This window comes from Haliotis cracherodii, unplaced genomic scaffold (genome assembly GCF_022045235.1).
Source record: "Haliotis cracherodii isolate W230 unplaced genomic scaffold, xgHalCrac1.p SCAF_22, whole genome shotgun sequence".
In the NCBI taxonomy this organism is placed as follows: Eukaryota; Metazoa; Mollusca; class Gastropoda; order Lepetellida; family Haliotidae; genus Haliotis; species Haliotis cracherodii.
Window position 1 is genome coordinate 6797456 of NW_027266278.1, and position 22028 is coordinate 6819483.

The 22028-nt window shown below is 40.3% G+C and overlaps 1 protein-coding gene and 1 pseudogene across 1 annotated transcript in view; both read right to left on the bottom strand.

Moving 5' to 3' along the window:
- Positions 1-22028, bottom strand: part of LOC139471507 (uncharacterized) — a 151280-nt gene that overhangs the window by 104749 nt on the left and 24503 nt on the right. Inside the window, exons 8-26 of the mRNA XM_071253864.1 lie at positions 21022-21080; positions 20400-20521; positions 19432-19522; positions 18304-18412; positions 17556-17730; positions 16821-17010; positions 13897-14105; positions 13359-13483; positions 12644-12855; positions 12058-12203; positions 11381-11557; positions 10454-10612; positions 9240-9382; positions 9053-9117; positions 7609-7769; positions 6590-6756; positions 6084-6267; positions 4984-5154; positions 3848-4027 (exon numbers count right to left, since the gene is read on the bottom strand). Coding sequence (XP_071109965.1) covers positions 3848-4027; positions 4984-5154; positions 6084-6267; positions 6590-6756; positions 7609-7769; positions 9053-9117; positions 9240-9382; positions 10454-10612; positions 11381-11557; positions 12058-12203; positions 12644-12855; positions 13359-13483; positions 13897-14105; positions 16821-17010; positions 17556-17730; positions 18304-18412; positions 19432-19522; positions 20400-20521; positions 21022-21080 — 2845 coding nt within the window. The remainder of the gene's footprint in view (positions 1-3847; positions 4028-4983; positions 5155-6083; positions 6268-6589; positions 6757-7608; positions 7770-9052; positions 9118-9239; positions 9383-10453; positions 10613-11380; positions 11558-12057; positions 12204-12643; positions 12856-13358; positions 13484-13896; positions 14106-16820; positions 17011-17555; positions 17731-18303; positions 18413-19431; positions 19523-20399; positions 20522-21021; positions 21081-22028) is intronic.
- LOC139471399 (uncharacterized) lies at positions 2169-2755 on the bottom strand (annotated as a pseudogene).

A 22028-nucleotide genomic window follows, 5' to 3' on the forward strand; every position in this document is an offset into this window, starting at 1 on the left:
CGTCAGTGGCGGGTCGTCTATAAGCGCCAGCTTGTACCCGTGTCGGATGATGTTGGTAACGTATGGGTCCCCCAGGATCTCCCAATTCTGCCAGAAGTGAGTCAGTCTCCCACCTACTTGGGTGTCGACAACTTGGACAGTTGGGGCGTCACGCCGGGCGTCACGGTAGTCATCGCCGTAAAGATAAACGCTGTCGTGGTTGTCAATGTGCTCTGGGTAGAGACTACAACCGGGGGTCCGAGAGGGTAGCAGTTGAGGTCGGGGGTTGGCCATCAGAAATGTTCGATCTGGAAGGCGAAACCTCGGAGTGGTCTAACATTGTGCGCCTGGCCTGTCATGTTCTTCTTTTTTACACACACGGAGGTACTGTCTGAAAGCTGTGGGTGAAAGCAGTAAACAGTCTTTACATCAGTGACCGTGGAGGCATTGAGATGTACAATTAAGGCACAGGGGGTGGGGATCCAACGCCGACATATTACGCAGGCACTTTGAGCAGGAAGGCATGATATCTGCAACGAAGCAGTGTAAGATCACAATGCGTCCCCGACCGATTATGTATGCTAAAATTTGTTTATCCCACTGTGTGGGTTTATGAAACAAATATTACGACAAAAGTAAGACGACAGACAACAATACAAACAATACTTGTGAGGGTACGCCAATCGCGGGGCCAATCGCGGGGTACCAAGCAAAAGAATAGAGCACGCAAAACAGTTCACTAACTGCTGGCTACGCAAAATATTCAAGATGGCTACTTGGAGCAACAATCACCTGGTCTTATGTTTTCTTTTGAGAAAACGCCAGTAAGTGTCAGATAACGTTATGCACATGTTTATCAAACCTAGAATGTACAAAATACAAACCGTAGGCACAACACAAATACAAAAAAAACATTAACTCAGATAGTAAACACGTGAGGGTTTGAATCAGTTTATGTTACAGCAAAAAGCAGGTCTTCTCACATCAAGTGACAAGAGTAATGTGAGGATCCGTGACGACATTTCCTTTGGTCACGTGGGAGCTGCGTGATGGGCTGCCCTCTCAGCTAGTTGGAGAAACTGCTTCAAGCAAAGACCCTCACACAGCTCTTTGCTCTGTCAAGATCTAGTAGTAATATGCATTAAGGAGTAATGCAGGATAAGTAAAAAAAGCATCTTTCATTTATTCTTGTCAACCTAACTTTATGATGAGGCTTCTTAATACCACAAATCGAATCAATGGATCTCCGTAGGAAGGCCCTGCCGAAGGGAATGGTCTTACCTATGTAATTCAGTGAACCAATTAGACTTTCGATTTGCTGTTTGGTTGCTTTAGATTTTGACATGACAAACCTGAGTTTATCCTCAGTATCCTGTGTATTGTCTGCTGGTATGGTTAACTCCATTCTGACTGTGTCTAGCTGAAATCCAAGGAAGCGGATTAATGTGGTTCTGTGACTGGCTATAGGGATTCCGTCGCAAGTAATAATCGTCGCTAATAATGTTGACAGGACTAACACACATTCAGACTTATCTCTTCCAGATCCTCCGCAAAGGCAGTCGTCCGAATAATGCATTAACTCACCTTAAGAATTTAACTTTGTTTGAACAATCCACTGGATGAAGGTGGATTTTTTTTTTCAAATATTGAACAGCTTGTACTGCACCCAAATGGTAATGCTTTGTCGACATAATATTTATGTAAGAATTATATTCCTAGTAAGTGAAAATCATGTACAATGCATAACCGGAAAGAGTTTTTGATGTCAGCCTTTGCAAAGTATGCCCACGGACAAAGCTGCTGAATCATCAAAATTGCAATATGAATGGATGAATAGTTTACAGAACAAAGGCTGGAGCTGATGAAATCATTTACCGACACACCGTCTGGATACGATAGATGCAGTACCCTTCTACTTCTTTCTTTGGAACAATTCCAATAGGAGAGATCCTCAGTGTTTGTAAAGATGGATTATGATATGGACCGGCCATTCGGCCTAATTGTACTTCATGGGAAAGTTTCCAAAGTATGATTTGTTCCATATTGGCATCTTGAGCTGATTTTAGGTTATTACAAACTAAACTGGCCTCTCTGGGGCCTGTGTAATGTAAAGGAAATCCTTCGGTTAAACCGCAACGAAGAACATGTACTAACATCTGGGGTTGGTTGATTCCCTGTAACTGATTGGTTTAATCGGCACTTAGGGAATGGGTGGCTCCCATCACACTGCTGGTGGCCAATCTAATTGTGTGCAAATATTTAAGTATGTGCTGGTGCCTTTCAGGGAATTTCTCCAGGTATATGCTGACAAATATGATAAAGGCTGTTGTCCACTCTACCACTGACTGTATGTCCTTCGACTGGCGTGACATTTCCAATTGACCCATTGATTTTACTCTGATAGTGCTATCCATACTTTGCTCCTTATCCATTCCCTTAGTGAGGGTGGCCAGATCTACATATTCCCCATTGTGTATTTTATCCCTTATTGGTTGGGGGATGAAAGAACCAACATTGTCAGTTGACAAAGCGACCATTTTGTCACCACTGCATGCAATCTTAGCATAAGGCATGTTAAGCATATCGTTGTCAGTGGCAACAGATGCGAAACCGTGTGTGTTGTGATTTACTGACTGTTCTAGTGGGATAGTTGGGGTATCTAAGCCTATCACTACATGAGACCGTGCATCATTATTGAAAACATGAGGTAATACATCACCTGATCCAATCCTCGCGTCGACGGACTGCAATGACCGGGGACGGTAGTTGACGCCATGTTGTCGGCATCGCCAGGCAGAGAACTTCGATTCGTTGATTTGTTGACTAGAGCCATTTCCGCGAAAATCTCCGGTCACTAGGTGCTTGGATCTTCCGCTTGCTCGATCTCCGACCTGACATCATTCTTCTCACCAAACGTACGGACAAGAAATTACACTAAGACGATAAATTATATGTTGCCTGTGAGATTCGCGTTTGGATGCTTGCTGGTGCACGCGGAAAGAGGCTTGATGCAGTCACGTGCGTCACGTGATCGGTTTACGATTACCAACACACACTGGTGTAAGGGAGGCAAATCCACTGGACTGTGGTAGGGTGCCTTACCTCCCACTTAAACAAATTTGTTTCATACTGGCTTTCACAAATTAGATTATGGAAAACTTGTTCCTGTCAAGATATGTCACGGTATGTGTTTATTGAAAACATGTGCATGTCACGATATGTCAAATAATGCGTCCATAGAAAACTTGTGCATTTCACGATGTCACAGTAAGTGTCTATAGAAAGCATGTGCATCTCACACTATGTCAAATTATGTGTTTATAGAAAACTTGTGTATGTCAAGATTTGTGACGGTATGTGTCTATAGAAAACATGTGCATCTCACAATGTGTCAAATTATGTGTTTATAGAAAACTTGAGTATGTCAAGATATGTCACGGTATGTATCTATAGAAAACATGTGCATGTCGCAATATGTAACAGTATGTGTCTACAGAAAACGTGTGCATGTCAAGATATGTGACGGTATGTGTCTATAGAAAACATGTGCATGTCACAATATGTCACAGTGTGTGTCTATAGAAAACTTTTGTATGTCAAAATATGCCACAGTATGCCCTCATACAAAATGTGGATGTGACAAAATATGTGTCTATAGAAAACACGTGCACGTCACAATACGTTACAGTTTGTGTTTATACAAATGCGCATGTTATGCAAATGACACTGGTTCGACTTCTTACATTTCGTGCTTGGGACGACATTTAACTGCATCTAAGATAAATAGATAAAAATAACCTCAGCAAGTACACTTACATGTTTATGTGACTATGCCTTTTTAACAAAGAAAGCAAAATATGTTACTTGCCTTAAATACCACTTTGAAGTCGTCACACTCTTGCACCCACTTCGGGATTTTGGGTAACCTTGGCTCCAGGTAGCGTGTTGGGTCGACATAATCACCATCCCTTCTCAGGGCGAGGTGGATGTGCTCGTTACCCCTACACGGGGAGTTTGCCGCCACGCCTATCTTCTGTCCAGCATTCACCTGAGGCAGACATTTAGTTATAATGAAAAAAAATAACAAAGTATTTAGCAGTACTTTTCGGTTGACATAACAAAGGAACAATGAATATGAACAATAGCAACAGTGAAAGAAAACTGCAGATGTTTCATTTCTGGAATGACTCGACGTACATATACAAGCACCTTACACCCATCATAAAACAAATGACAATTTGGTTTTGCACTTTCAATCTGCCTTCTACAGACAGCATAAGAGAAGGCGAATATAATGTCAGATAATTTGAAGATTACATTGATGACGACACTTGACATAAGAAAGGACGAGCAATTGATTGTTAGTGAATGGTCTAACTTTGAGGTTTGTTCAATTATACCCCAGTACGTAAACGTCCAGCTATATCAGGTGACCTCGAAATAATGTCTGGGTCATCTTAACCGGTGGTTGATAGCATGATGCACGTTCGGTAGGACGTGCAACATCGTCGACCCCGACCAGCCGAGCAAATTCAGTCGTCACTCACGACAGGAATAAAGTTGACGTGAAACTGTTCTGACTGGTGTCACCATGGGTGTGTATCTGCGAAAAGACCCGTCAGTGCATGCCATATCAGGCCAGCGTTAACTCGCACTCAAGTCTCAGGTACATCAGTATCTCATAGTTGTATTAGTATGTAACGTAAACCGTGAGCTGCGATTCCAAGTGTTGTTCGAGGTTATAATATAAATAGTCAATGCAAGAGAATAACCAACTAAATTTTCTGCCGAAACAAATGCCACTTGGCGTAAAGGGCAAATAGCTGTGGAAAGTTTATGAAAGGACGGCTGAAAATCAGTGATGACACCAGGTGTTTGCACAATGGGTAAGCATGCCCTAACGTTAGCACCTGCCATTCACACAATTTTCATTAAAAGTAAGTATTTATTGCCTTACATGAGAAGCCTGTCACCATCTACTCCATGGTGCAATTTATGACTTACTGGGCTGTTGACGTAAGTAGAGTCACCCGGATGCTGGATGTTTAAGGAGCTGTCGGGCTCGATGTTGGTGATGATGACCTCAGTTTTCTTCAGAGATCCTGCATTCGGGATGATGATGACCTCATTGGGATTGTCAGACAGCCTGATGTTGCCAGCAAACGGAGCAACAATCTGGGGAGAAGTTGAATATAGCTTTGTTGTTATGGACATAAACCTCATGTGAGTGAGTGAGTGAGTGAGAAGCTTGGGTTTGATGCTACTTTAAAAATTATTTTAGTAAAATGACCACATGTCAACTTCATTGCACATGCTTCTTATTAGGGTTCAAACGTCGCGTTCAAGATTATTGAACTTACTATTGCGACGTGCATTCCCGTATGTGTGTGTGGATATGTCTCGTCCTGAATATGGTGCTAGCCCACTGAGATACATGTCACAGTTCTATATGAATACCGCACTCATACAGAAGCAGACAGACTCCGAGCCGACAAGTTCTTGTTTTAGACCCTCAATGCGAGCGTCAAGTACAAACGTCACATTACTATGGCTCTTTTCGCAAACAATATAACCAATAGAAGAACTAGGAAGCCTCCGAAAACGCCCGATCAAAAATATCTATACTCAGTGAGAATTACTGGAATGATTTGACACATATCCTATCCGTGCGCTGTGGGCAATATTAGAAGAGAAATTGGACCAGAATATGAACAAGTATGAGCAACAGGTTTTTAAACGGGATCATTTTTTATGAATGCAGGTTAAAAAACTAACATCTCCGAACCTATTTTAAAGAGGCTACACGAGGAAGTTGGCTTTTGTTCATGACGAGTCAAACGATAAAACCACATGTCAACTCCGACAACTCTTCACTCAAAGCATAACGTTTTATTCCGTTGTTCTTTAGTACAAGAACTGCCTACGTTCTTAAAAAAGAGAACCCTCTTTCGTTTGATGTTCTTTTCAGAGGAATTATTGCATAGTGTTGGAAAAGGGTGGACATACGTGTATCATTTAAAATATAATATTACCAAAGAACAGAAAACGTTATCTCTTAACGCTAGCACAGGAGAGGAAGACGTTGAACGCCAGATGTTACTCACTTCCTTGCCAGGAGATATCGTCACATCTATTCCTCCATGCTCGTATTCCTTTCCACTTTTCAATTCGGAGGGATAGCTTCCACGCCCATTACATCCACCCCCAGCAAGTCGAAGGGTGCGGGGGAACTCCTTATGACACTTGGGGCCGAAGATACGGTCGATAAGAGAGCGGGCTGCACGGTATCTGAAACAATATGAACATAATAGATTCTATAAGTAGGAAGGTCACAGAAGGTAATGTAAAATACCCCAAATGCCTAACTTCCTTTTAATCTCTGACCACCATATATATGAATGAACTTTGAATAAGGGTTCCACATCAAGAAATAGTAGTCAAGAATGCGTCCCCAACACAAGTGCTTCTTCGGATTGTGTTAAAACACATGTTGGTTTATTTCAAATGTATACCACAACACCTGACTATGTAATAAAATGAATAAGTAATGCAGATAACGAAATAACTATTTAACAACAATCATGTTTATTGCGTGTATGCCTCTCCTTACCCTTCCTTCAGCGTGTTGTATGCTTCTTTCACGCTGTTGAAGAGATCAAACACCTTTTGAAAAGTAGCCAAGAACTTCCCTCCCAGTCTCTTCAGAGGTTCAAGAGGAGCCAGGACATCATCAACAATGTCCTTCAGCATATTCACAACTTCCTGTCTCATTGCAGTCTACAACATTTGAGCAGTGCTGTTCAATCCATGCATATATAGACTACATTTAGGTTCAGGGGATCTACCATTCTATTATACGAAGGATTATAAAACCGATAGAAAGCACATGTTCCACTTCTGACACAAAACTCCTGTCTGTCATACACTCATGCATTTTTCTTACATTTGGAGTATTTTATAATGCAATGGATTTTGAGCAGGCTTTCGCAAAATTTATATGCACTGGGACAGTCTAAGATCAACCCGGTCCATAAGCATGAGTGAAAACTGTTTTATGCTGCAGTCAGCAGTTGTCCAGCTGGTGTTCAATGGCCTGGGTATAATCCAGTCTGGACAAGACAAATCAGTGACTAACAAAACCTGAGTGACGACCCATGCCACCGTTGCACAATGAGTGAGTGAGTGAGTTGGGTTTAACACCGCTTTTAACAGTATTCCAGTCATATCGCGGCGTGTCAGCTTAATGTGGGAGGAAAGCCCGAAATGATGCATGTCTCAGACGTTTACCACTTCGGTGAAACCAACGAGCACAGGTATGGTGCTGACAAACCTAGAAACATAATCGGGGTGACCCGGGATTCGAACCAACGATCATAGGTTTCTGGCGTGCCCAAGGGACGCAACTCTGCACAGTGAATCGCAGCGCCTTAGACGACTAGGCTACCCGTGTCCCACGTTGCACAATGAGCCATGTAAAAGAGTCTGATGACCCCTCATCTTTTAGTAAGCTCTTCACTCGATTCCCCGAGGGCCAAGTCCATAATGCAAGAAATACATTGGAGTGATGCCAGCATCCTTCAGAAGGATAATATCTAACTATAGTCGACACACAACTGTCGAGCCACTCACCGCGTTAGTCTTCCCCTTGGAAAACTCCGCTACAGGGTCCCCCTTCACAACCTCCTTGATCCATTTCTCCCCACCTTCCAGCAGTGCCTTCTTTGCCTTAAACCCTGCCACCAGTGTCTCTATCGCCTTGGAAGTCAGGTTCATCCATTTAGGGGGGTCTTCTGTTGAAGCAGGTAAAAAGAGCGTTAACCCTTGTGTAAGCAGTATTGATCTCTATGACGGATACTTAGTCAGTTATATGTCAGCGGAAAGCCAAACGTGATACAGCTTGTAGATGCTTATCAATTTGGAGAAACTCTAGACCAGGGTAGTCATAACAGCTATACATACAAGTAAAAGGTATAAGTACATACGGAGACATGTCAAATGTTTTGGGGTTAATATACACCTGGCATAATGTTAAGCCATCCCTGCTATTTTTTTGCAACTCGTTGGCCCAAAGAATATGGTATAGAAACCAAAACATTTGCTGTTTGTTAAAAGGGTAATTGAAAGACAACGATTATGTTATTTCAGTAAGAGATTTTAATGATATTGCAGAACATTTAACTATGTTTTTTAATGACAAAAATTAAAAAATGACCATTACGGCTCCGTTATAACATCGTGATTATCAATAGCATGTAGAACCGCCACATGCGTGGATGGTAATCTCAACCATCTTCCACATGTCCCCAGTGTGACTTCTGATGCTCTTGTGTACTTCTGTTCTGTGACTTCTGATGCTCTTCTGTACTTCTGTTCTGTGACTTCTGGTGCTCTTCTGTACTTCTGTTCTGTGACTTCTGATGCACTTCTGTACTTCTGTTCTGTGACTTCTGATGCTCTTCTGTACTTCTGTTCTGTGACTTCTGATGCTCTTCTATACTTCTGTTCTGTGACTTCTGATGCACTTCTGTACTTCTGTTCTGTGACTTCTGATGCACTTCTGTACTTCTGTTCTGTGACTTCTGATGCTCTTCTGTACTTCTGTTCTGTGACTTCTGATGCTCTTCTATACTTCTGTTCTGTGACTTCTGATGCTCTTCTGTGCTTCTGTTCTGTTACTTCTGTACAGTGCTTGTGCTAGTTCCTGTAGATTGGCTACTGGTTGGTCCAGCTTCTGCATCCTGCACCTCAGATGTGTTCAGGCAGGTTGAGTTCAGGTTGGTGGGCCAAGGGGATGGTCGTGATGGCCTTCTGCTGTCGGAACTCGTCGATAACGTTGTTGTCTACCGTTGTACTCATGTAGACGGGTCTGGCAGCCAGTGGTGGTTTTCAAAATGTGGTACAACGATGGGACCCGGGTTCGATTCCCCACATGAGTACAACGTGTGAAGCCTATTTCTAGTGTCCCCCGCTGTGATATTTCTGCAATATTGCTAAATTCGGCGTACAACCATAGTCACTCACTCACTCATTCTTGTCATTACCAAAACGATTTTACCAATTCAAAAACGCTTACTTTTGGTCGAAAGTACTGTGGTCTTGTTAATGGCGTTTACCAGATTCGTTACTTCCAGGCCAATACTGAAAAAATACAAGATGCACCCAAATTATTACATTTCCCAAAATTCAAACAATATGTGAAACCATTGCCTGACGAAAAATAATCTATGGCACTAGGTGTAACCGCATGATGATGTACTCACGTGATAACGTTACCAGCGACAGTAGAAATGGCCAGTTTGGGGTCATTGTTGAACGTCCTAAAGCTATCAATGATAGAGCTGATAGCCTTATAGATCATCTTCCCTGCCCTGGGTATTATTATCGTCATTGTCTCCATCAGTTCCTGAAATGGGCAACATAGTGATGTTCATATTCATACATAAAAAAGGTTAACCTTTGTTTTTTCTGAGAACAAACTTGCTGAAACATTATTTACACATGTTGTAATGATTTCATTTTTTCCGGTTCAACAAATCCTCAGCCTACCAGGTGGCATGAGGGGCCCGAGGTGCAAAGGATCTAAAATGAGTTCAATTACGTCTTAAAGCCATGGCAAGATCCGTCTGTAGTGGGTTTGTTTTGATTGTGATTCAGTACGAGAACACTTTACATGAATTGCATGTAAAAGCTTTGGGTGTTTCTCCCACATTAGACTGATACATCGTGGTTTAACTGAAGTACTGTCTACAGCCACGACCAATCCTCGGGAATCAATACATAATAGTACCCAAGGCACGCGGAGTAAGGGCTTCCTGCGCAACTAACACCCAAATAGTAGAGGGTAATAGTAGAGACTCCAGTTACCTTATATAATGCACTTTCATACAATCATGCCACAAATTATTTACAGAAGTAATGCTCAGTTAGAATTATTTCGGGTGGCATTACAACAACGTCTTTAAGAAAACAAAAAAATTGTGGAATTATACTCAACAACAAAAGTTCCTGTGACACCAATATTTTAGTGTATTTTTAAAACAAGTAAAGTTTGGTTTTCAGTATTGTAGTACATGTATGAAATCAAGTCACAAAAATGCAACTGCTACAGAAAAGCATGCATTCCATGCAAAAGTTGACTTTTATTCAAGCCCAATGCATTTCACTACCCAAGAATGGGTATGAAAACATGTGCGTTAACGGGATTCCATATGCATTGTTTAGAATCGTGCTTACAACAACCACTCAGAAAAACAACCACATTACACAATTATTCAACCACGTGTTCCACAGACACTCCAGGTACTTCGAAACATGCTCCATTTCTGAAGCCAGTATAGCAAATTAAACTATTTGAACACTTACAGGATTCTTTTATCTGTTGCAAAATGAAATTGTTTCAGATTTGGTAAAAAACATAACTTTGCATTAAATCGTATTCAATGTCAAACGAACTTTTGTTGTTCAGTATACTTACATTGTAAAAGCTGAGCACTGATGACTTGAGTTCCTTGTAAAGATTTGTGATTTTCAACACAAGGTTCCTGGCAGGTTTAACAAATGGAGGCAATTTTTTTTCATCCAGCTGGCCAAGGACTTCCATAGCGTCTGATGCCTTCTTCCCAACACTAACAACCTGAATCATCATGAACATCTAAATTGCTAATAAGGAGAGAGAGAATATTAGTCGTGTGTGAATAACGTACATCTTCCTTTCCAACAATGAAATACTGGTTAAAATCCACATGTTTTTGTTTTCAATCTGTACTTCATCAACCATTAAAGTCAATTTTCTTTACGAAATGGTACACGACTAAGTATATCATTTTGTAATCAAACTGGTCATGACTTCTTTACATAATTTCACTTTAAATATGAAACATGATAACCAGTATGGAGTATCCACTGAAGCAGAATTCATTGGGCGTAAAAGACAAAATAACCGTGACAATTACATGAATGGATAACTGATAATCAGTGATGGCATCACGTGTCTACTAACAACGACATGTTTTTTTCCTGTGTGGAGTGAATTTCCAATTATTATCATGCATAGAGAGAATATTAGTATGTCTCCGGATCATGAATATCCTACATTAGGCATGAAAAATGTGTTGTGAGAGCCTTTGTCTTCGGAAGCACACAAGAGTTACAAAAAATTACTAAATAATTGCATTCTTTACAAACTTCACTCATTAAAGTAACTTCAGAGATCGCTTATAAATAACATTCTAGAGGCAACCTCCCCCTTCATACATTGTAATATTAATCATATGCATCGATGTATAGAGCTTGTCATGTGTCGTTTGATCTAGTGATGCTAATAAGTTTTTTCCTATCGGTTTATCACAACGCAATACTATCGGTTAAATGATAATTTGCTAAATGAACTCAAAACTTCCACCTTATGTGGTAGCTCTTCCAGTGCCACCCTGAAACCTTTTATCATGTCTTTAAAAGAGAACTCCCCACTGACGATGCTCTTGAACAGATCTAGGCCTTTTCCTAGAGCGCCAGCAGCATCGCCTTTAACAGCGTCGTAGAGTTTAACCAGTTTCTTGAGGTTGTCCACACTGTACTCCTGCAACATGGACAACGACATGTAGAAGTGCACAATTAAAGCAAACCCTAAACAAGACATCTTTGCGAATCATAAGGAACAATATAATATTCTAAAGACTATTGCAAGAGATATTCTCAAATGTTTTCAGATTTTATCTGATGTGATATTAATCTTGTTGGCATTTTGACTATGACTATTTCTTCCTGTTACACTGTAGAGCATCAAACGTCTTGACCAAAAATACGACTGAGCGTAGACATATAATAGAACGCTAGACGTTGGAAACAATATTGGAAAAGTTTAAAGATAGTAGTGTGGGTAGGGAGGGGTGCTGGTTGGGGAGAGACAACTGGTGGTATTCCTAAAGAGCTAAGTGGCAAAGTGGGATGGTTTAAACCTTTTGGGAGCATTGGGATCTAACGTATCTCAAATGTCACAGATAAACGCCGACAGTGGTTCAGCTGAGACAGACTCGACCCCACAAAAGTGCGATTCAACAGGTTGCATTGTGAGGTCACCTGCAGCATGTTGAGGTTGTAAGACGCTCCTCCCTTGAAGCAGATCCTCGCCATAAAGAATTCTATGTTCCTGTCCATGAAGCCAAGGTGGATGCGGGCGAAAGCTTCATCGTGGATGTTCACTCGCATGTGTCCGCTCAGAGGCGCTGTAACATGCAGTGATCATATGCAATAGCACAGGAAGGAATTGCATTCTTTTCAAGCTTTGAAGAATATTAAACGTTTATTCCAAACTGTCAGATACAGTATACAGAATATATAGAGACAAATAATATTTAAAAAATGCATGTCAAATAACCCCCGTTCCAAAGAATCCTTCAAAAGTAGGAATTACGAATTGCTTTCAAAATTGGATTGCTTTCACTTCGATTTGGATTGCTTCAACATTAATTGGGTTTGGTATTCGCCATATGTTTTCAGATATCAACCTGACATAACAACTTACGTCAACAATGTTGTTTTATAACGTCTACATTGGAATCTGAATTACGTAAATAATGAATATTTATTATATTAGCCGTCTTATCATGAAAAATGTGGATACGATATTAGGGTATATACATGTATGGCATTGACACTAGCATACCTATTTTGAAGTCTAAAGCGTTGTTAATAATCAATCCAAAGGACGCTCCAATGGTTGTTGACCCAAGCATCTTCTTCCAGTCTACACTTGGTGAAGCCAGTATGAATTCTTTCTTCTCATCAAAGAATCCCCTTTTGTGTCTGTCGTGTACTTCAATGTCCCGCTTGCCAACATAGCGGGGATCCACGTGAAAGAAAGATCCATTTATGGCTCTGAAATGGATGTATATGTCAGGTCAAGAGTGGATCCATTCATGGGACTGTAATGTGTCAGTGGATTGTATTTTCAACAGTTTTTCAGTTGTGTAAAATCAGTTCAATGTGAAAGAAAAACTCAAAGTCAAAGGTGCTACCAACGTACACGGGTATGGGGCTCGTTGCAGACCAAGTCTCATTATCCACAAGTGGATTTTAACGTGGCTAAAGGATGTAACTGTAAAGTAAATAGCGTGATAACCAGGTGATCACTGCCACCCCAATTAAGAAGCCAGAGGTACACAGAAATGAGTGAGTGAGTAAGAGAGTAAACTTTTGTGACGCTTTTCGTGGAGAGTCTGGAAGAAGAGTAATTAGCCACAGAGCTTCCCAGCGCCCCAGTGAAATACTGAGCAAGATAATATTCATACATGCTGGTACACCATGAGCTACTAGCTTTGGGGCCACGTAAAAGGTTTCTGCATTAATTCTTTTATCACACAAACTCATTCAACATTCACCCTTCTTGACTGTACATGGGAGCGACTATCGCAGCCTTTGGGTGGGCCTGGAATTGTAGCAGAGCTTCATATCGGACCTTCTCGTCGTCATCGTACAGGGCTGTCTTCAACATCAGATGTGCTGCCTGCAACAGATGATATATCATGCATACATACATAACTGCCTTCAACATCAGACGTACTGCCTGCAACAAGTGATGTATCATTCATACATGCATAACTCTCTTTAACATCAGATGTGCTGCCTGCAACAGGGGATATATATCGCATGCCCATTTGAGGTCGTGCTCGACATTGCTGAGAGACTTAACCATGCCTGTCGATATTTGTTGCCAAAATAAAGTGCAAACTTTGTATCCTAAGTTCGAGCATCGATCGAATGGAACAAATGTTGAAGGTGTAAGATTGTCATTTGGCATGGTCAGACAATATAATTAAAGATTCTACTTACAGAAAATACTCGCTATTGAAAGTGTACTGTCTCAACTTTGTAAATCATTTGAAGTATTTTTTGAAAGTTAGAAATGATTTTCAATACCCCTTCGTGTCGGTACTTCCTCATGGCGTGTATCCCAGCTCGCTTCACCCACTGAGAGTTGGTGGTGTTGACATGTGACACAATCATCTCAAATGATTGGTCGAGACCGGCATTACCCAGAGATCCCAGCAAGATAACTCTCCAGCGGTCGTCATCAAGGACTTCACGTTCTGTCATGGTGGACCGATTTTGGCGGAACAGCCATGGATCTGGAACAGAAGTACAGATAAGTAATCGACAACCGGTTCATGATCCCACTGAAAGTTCTTGAATGTTTTTTAGAGCTACAGTCAGTAATATTCATGCTAAGTCAGTCGGTTGACTCAGTCACTGACAACCTATGACTAGAATAGGCAAAGGTCCAAGCCATCGGGTACGACACAGCACATTCGACAGAGCCACAGAGCCAACGATGACATGTCTTATATGTCTTACCACAATCATAGGAACCTATTCTGGCCGGAAAGCACTTTTAGGGAGTACATAAAGAAGCTTGTTTGCCTGCGGCTCAACACTTATACATTGTCATGTATAGACTTGCCTCGAAGAAGGCTTGTAATTGTTCTTTTAACAAAACAACCTGTTAATTGTCTGCTGACTCACTTTCATAATTTTAATAATGTGGCAATGTCTAATGGTTAAAATACCAGATTTCGTCCTGTTAAATAGTACTTAGCTAACTTGTGACACTCTCACGACACGACTGCTCGTGGGTTTAATATGGTAACCATCTCCAGTAATGCGACTTAAAGGGACACTGATCTAACGCAATTCCCCGGACTGGTTGTTGCCTTTGTTATTGTTTTTTCCCCCGTGAGTACCCGGATGATACGTAACGCAACTGAGCGTGACCAGAGACTGGGCTACCGTCTGCAAGGACAGCTCAATAAACTTTTTGTTTTACGCATTTTTGCATAAACACTGATTGGTTAACTGTGATCTATAAAGATTTCGACAAAGGGTGCATCTTAATTAATTCCTTCAGCCTAAACAAACAGACAAAAAGAACAGCGGAGCTCAGCCGATGTCGTCATTTGGAAATACCCCAGATGGTTATAGTTTATACTAAAAAAAAGTATCCATGCAGTCAAAGCATTTACGGATTTCGGCTTGCGTCGATAATACGATTACTACTCCCTTCTGGTCATCCACGTTTTCTCGTATAACCCTACACTTGTGTATTTGTCGTCATTCACTTGATGCTCAGTTAATGAATTTATTACAGGTACAATTAGTGGTAGCACCACTTAGATTACCTGACAAAGGTTCCCATTTGGCATTTATTGTGTCTGGGGTAATTATTCAATCTAAATCCAGGTTTGAAGAGAGGTGAAATGTGTGTTATGTAATATGCACGTGGCAGCCCAGCAAGAGATGAATGATCAGTTGATTTACTTTTTTTTGTAAATCAACGGATCGTTCCTAGTCATCAAAGGATTAACAGAAAATACGTTGATTGATTAATCACTGTTATCTTGCACAGTGGATATGTCAAGAGTGAGTGTTTACATGTCTAGGTTAACTAAACCAAAGGGAATACACTCATATCATGGCGTGAAGTGCCGATGTAAAAACAAAATACTTTGTTCAAAGGATTAACTGATAATACGTTGATTGATTGATCATTGTTATCTATCACTCAATGGATTTTTTAGGAACCGTGGACGTTATGAAAATAGTTGTCCCGTGGGCTTTCTCAGCCGACCATTGAGACTTGACACCTATGTAAAACACCTGAAACAATCCAAGTGATCAGTTGAGAAACGAACACGGGTTATAATATCCCGAAACGATATATATCTTTTAAAATATTTGATTGTTACTGAGACACGTGACATCGAATAAGTTTCTTTGTACAGCTGCAGACGAGTGGGATATTGTTCCTTTGTGTGGATATTCACGGATACATTCCTCGAACAAGGAAGCTGCCTAAAATTTATACACATAAATTTGGTAGGTTGTAATTATGATATTTGCATTTTGTTTTCCTACATTTGAACCGATTCGTTCTTGTTTCTCTACGTCTTGGTTGGGAAATTCTTCAATGCGCAATAGACGTTGTTTTCACAAGTCTTTTCCTTTGTAAGCGTGTATATATTACCGACAATTTGTAAAATGTGATTCTCTCAGGCAATTTATAAAATGTGTAAATATTTCAGTCATTTTGAACAAAAAATCTGTCCAGATTGATTAAGAGATCAAAAGGGCCTACAAACATCACAATAGATTATTATGTAGGATTAGAAGCCAAACAACATAGAAATGTACTTTTCAACGTAACATTTTCAGACTCTTGGTGATGACATTAAACATCAAAATGTTTGGAATTCGTTATCATAATAATACAGATGGAAATGTTTTTCAGTCACTTTGTAAAATAACTGAATATTTAGACGTTTAATAAATTTGTTACACATTTGACAGTAAAAAAATATACACACTATAAAAAAAGGAATGCTCAGGTGAAATATTTACTTGCTGTTGCAAGTAAAAATAGTGTAAACGAAAATCGCAAAATTACCAAGCAAGTGACTTATCAAAACTTCGTCACCATTACCGATGCTACCCACAAAGATACCTACAATACCTTATTTTCTCGAAAACTGTATTTCATTTTGTTGATCAATGTGACCATACGCCCTTATTACTACCCATAAAAGTGACTAATGCGCTTACGAATGGCGCAGCAGAGGTCGCGAACTAGTCTAGATTTCTGCTATACATCCGGGTACTCACTGGGAAAAAACAATAACAAAGGCAACAACCAGTCCCGGGGAATTGCGTTAGATCAGTGCCCCTTTAACAACACGCTAGATGTGTGAATTATTCCTTGCAATTTCAGTGGTAATTCATGAAACCAAGTTCTGGTTTTGCATTCACGTTAGTATCTGTTCATGTGCACTAGATCAAACCCTTGTGCTCACCGTGCAATCCGAGCCAGCCCTCCAGCTTCAGGACAATTTCAACCGCTTCCTCCTTCCTCCCAGTGTCGAACAGTCGCCTAGCAACCACACCCAATGCCAGCACCATTCTGTGATATGTTTCTCTTCCCTGTAAAGCCACGGGTGCCTTCTCGCGCTCAAAACACAGGCTCTTCAGTTTCGTGATGATATTCTGTACAAAATGTAAAAAAATACCCGAATAATCGTAGATATAATTTCAAACCGCATCATTTCAGTTTCCTTTGGACTTTTTCGCACGTTAAGTTGACACTCAGTGAATTAACAATATAACTGGCCAAAGAAGCCTAATTCGCCGCTACCAAAGTTAATAACACTTGCTGGATCAGCATTCTTGCGAAGAATAACAGTTACTTGATTTGTGGAGACTTCAGACTTCATGTAACATCGAGTATAACTAAAGGAAAAATTGCTATAGCAAATTCGTCTGCACATTTACACACCACAGTCGGCGCTCCTCTGTTCAATCCTGACTAAAGGACACGGTTTTAACGCTGCAGATATGGCATTGTAAGGGGAACATGATATTTAAGTGTAATATCACACATATATACATTTACGTCTATCGATGGTCAAGTGTCCAACATAAGCTTGTAACTATACCACATATGTTTATACTTTCGTCTTTCAGCGGTTCAGCAAGTGAGATAACGTACAACATGAGCTTATAACTGTAATATCACACATATTTCCACTTACCTCTATCGGTGGTCCATCAAGTGAGATGATGTGGAACATGAGTCTCTTCACCAGGGAGGAGTCAGGACTGGATCTGTTGAGGACAAGGTCTAGCAGGAGTTGCTGAGACAGGTCTGTGGTCAGACTGGCGATAGCATCAAACATATGGTTCTGGTCCTTGAAGGTCTTGGTCAGCCTGAAATAGATGGAGGGTATCCTCGTAAGCCTAAGGGTTTACTTCTACTCCAGTGTGCTAGACTAGGCACCACATCAGGGGAAAATATGTAAGCTACACGGATAACGATAATTGATCTTCGCTGAGGTTGATCATCATATTGCTTTTTCGCACCATAGCAACCAGCCATTTCTGTCGAACTCGTATCTTAAATAGGGCGACGGGGATATTTACTGGTATTCAAAAGGACCTGCATTGTACATCAAGTGTACAAAAGGAGAATAATGTGGTAGATGATGTCATTCAGGTTTGATAGAGTTTACGAATACCATTTATTTGAGATTTATATGAGAAGAAAAAATGCATTTTTCGATGATAAATGATAAACTTCGTTTTCCAGTCAGTTTTAATAAGAAAATAATTTGAAAGAATGCATTATGTAAATTACGAAATATGTATGCATACATGTTCGCAGAAGATTCCTTTTACCATTGCTTTCGTAACTGACGTCACATACAATATTGGTCTATATAATGTCATTTCCACCAAACTGTTTCAATTTCTGCCCAGCAAGTACTTTAAGGGTCTATTCACCAAGGCCTATCCGCCAGGTACTGTTCAGCAAGGAGAACCAACTGCTGGTCAGGTAAGTCTTGGAGAACAGATACAAGTTGTGTGAAGCATTTGTCCAACTTCTTCGAACCTGAAAAAAACACATTTTAAATAATCTACATTCTCCTTTTATTGCAAAATATAAGATATCTCTAATCGCAAAAAAACAATGAAGAGGGAGGTGTGGTTTATTTCAAGATAAAATATTGTTCTATCAGGACGTCATTTCTGGAGATTCGAACATGTGCTCGAAACTTGATGAAGTTGTATATTGGACGACGATATTTTTTTAGAAGGAGTGTCTAGTGAGTTGTTGCCCATAGATGTAGGTTTGCCACGCAGATAAATGCGATGACCGAACAATCGCATCCAAAAGCGGGAGAGATGAGACATAGAGAATCTCACCCGAGTGTCTTTCGATATCAAATATATCAACACGAGTTGATAAAAGTGGAAAAATTCCGAGGCTTGCCGAGGATTTTTGCCACTTTTATCAACGAGTGTTGATATATTTGATATCAAAAGACACGAGGGTGAGATTTTATTTATCATTCAACATCATTCTTTCAACTTTTTCAATTTGTAGACAGTAATTAGCAGTGTCTTCAGTGTAAAAAGTACTGCTAACAGCTTCAGTAGCAGAGCCATTAGTGATGTCATTTGATTGTGACGTCATGGTAACCAGTGACGTCATGGTAACCAGTGACGTCACAATGGTCTGCAAAGCATTGTGATGTAATTTCATTGCAGCGATATCTACAGTGTAGATATCGCTTGATCTCATCCAAGCGATATCTCCTGTGGGAGCCAGTTTGGGATGATAAAATAAAATACTGCAGGGAGAATAGACCAGTCTGGGCGGCGCCCCTCATGGTTTATTCTCCCTGCAGTGTTTTATTGTACGATAAACAACTTCCACTCGTCGTTCATTTCTTGAAAAACACCTATGAAAAAGACGGTCGTGGTTACGTGCAATCTATTACAATTGGATCAACTCTATGATTTAGAAGCTTGTATTTGCATGTCCGTATAGCCTTGAATGTTACACAGCAGTGTTCCATGGATTTGCACATTGTAAAGACCCCGAGACATATATACACGTCACTGTACCTTTTTCCGGCTCGTTTCGCATGCACGTGAGGTTCCCCTTCACATATTGCAGGTGTTCCTTCACATCGATTGCTGGCTTCTTGCGCTTCACCTGGAAAACCAACGTACAGGATGATGTTCAGGATGCTGCGTTGCAGTACGAGTAGGTACATTTTTAATTCATTGTCCAATACGTTTTCTCTATAAAATACATACATAAGTTTTGTTTACTCATGTTTGATTGGTTCATTGTCTATCCGGTCTGTTGACCGATTGACAAAAGCGTTAGCATGATATATACTTAACACAATAGTAAGTGATCATCACTGGCTTGGGAGATATATTTTATGCATTCTTCACTGCAAAAATGATCCCCCAGAATATTCAGGATCCCTAACCTTTTTGGGGTCAGTATAGTTTATAACCCAAGGTAACTAATTGCTTTAAAGTTTATCGCAACAGAGTTACTCTTCATATAAAAAAAGCATTGATTCTTTACATATATGCTGCCTCATTCCTTTCTCTAACTCTTTAGAAACAAGATTACATGATGAAGGAAATTGGTTAATCAGCTCTGACTTGAAGACTTTTGATTTAATCATACGTTTTTATTTTCAGGAATGTATGTGTTGTATGCGAAAAGACATGTTCATGTTCTTCCTAAAAGTTTAACACCTGAATAAAAATGTTTCTTGCATTAGATTGACTATGAATGTAGATATTAGTAGGGTACAAATAGCAGAGGATGTAAATCACCAGTAAACAGTTGATCAGGAGTACGGGCCCATTCACACTTGTATATGTAGAATATCTCAACATACATCGGGCCGTCATACCAAATGATTTTGTCGGAATCGCACTATCGACTCTGCTTTATGCAGAGATTTCTATCGGATATGGAAAGGGTTTTGTCGCTTTATTAATGGAATTGCACTGGATAATTCAAATTAATAAAGTATACAACATTTTGTTAAAGCTAAACTTGTTACCTCTTTGATATGAATGGACGCCCTCGTGATGTCTGTCTTTGGTCTGCTGGGAATACTGACGGCCTTGTGTCTGCTGAGGAACACCATCTTTCCGGTGCCTTGAGCTGACATCTCGGGGTAGTCTGGAGACAGTACTCAGTTAGACTTTTATGTGTTACGGTTTCAAAACACTCTTCTTCTTAAAACGGAAACATCAATTTCTCGAATCGTGATTAAACAGTTCAAGTGCCCTAAAAGAGAAAATTGTTCAGGTTTGTTTGCCGCAAATTAGTCAATCAATTCTATTTTCTTGATAGCATGTTATCAGATGATTCAGTAAAATATTTTTCATTCGTCAGCGTAAGTGTCTGGATCGCGTATGAATTTACTGAATGCGTTCATTTAATGGTAAATATAGTTCCTACAAGTTGATTGACTTTTGGCTGAATTTGGCACTGTGTTAGTCTATAAAAAAATGTCGTGCAAATGTACATCTGTCCCGTTAAACTCACAGAATCACTGTTGAAGTAAACAGCTTAAAGTTGATTATGCAGTCATCCAAACAGATGGTATGGACATTCGTAGAAGCGACCGTAATATATTTTACCCCCGTAAGGGTCTATCGTTACAAGATAATGCTTACTTATTTCCGTGAAGTTGTTGACCGCCTTCACAGGGCGACTGTTTTCATATGGGTTGTATCTGGTTAAATATAAGAAATAAGCATAGGTATATTGGTTAATAATGAGACATGTACATAGTTATCAACGGTACTAAATAGGTATAGTGGTTGGCGTACTATTGCAATCAATTTGAGTGTGGTGCTCATTCAGTTTAGTTCAGGTGACCTAGCTCTACGTTGAAATACAGTATGTTTATCTCCTGAATGGACAACTGCACAACCACCAGACCAGGTGCACATAGGGCAGATTTCATTTGCCGGAACACGAAGTAGTCATTGGGGAATAAGTCGGGGCTGTAGGGTGGGTGATTTAACTGTACAGCCCAGACATATTCCCTAGTGACTATTCCCTGTTCCGGCGAAAGAAACCTGCCCCACCTGGAAGACGCTTCGAGGATGACGAGGACATAAAGACTGCCACAGAGGCGTGGTTGGAGGGCCAATCTGCAGATTTCTCTAAAAGTAGTATTAAAAGCTTGAAGGACAAATGGAACAAGTGTATCGAGGTGAGTGGAGATAACATTGAAAAAAAGAAGTGCAAAAGATATTCTGCGACTTCATCTTATATTGAAGTTGCAAAACGTATTGAGTCCGTGAGGGACATGTCCATGAACACCACACCCGAGATTGTAGGGTTTATCAAGGTGTCACTATCTCACATTAATCTCAAATCATAGGATATTTAACTGAAATACCTTCAAAGCGGCGTTACACTCAACCCATTAACTAAATTATTAAGAGTGAGTATGGTGATGGTCATGTGATTAAAACTGATGTTGAGGAAGATGATGATGATGATGATGATGATGATGATGATGATGATACACAATCAGCCAGAACCCCGTTTCACAAAGCCATTGTTATTTGCGTTCCGCCAGTGTTAAAATGTTGACATTACAATTACCCTTGCTCTAGGATATAGGGACATGTCTATGAGCACCACACCCGTGATCGTGAAGCTTACCAAA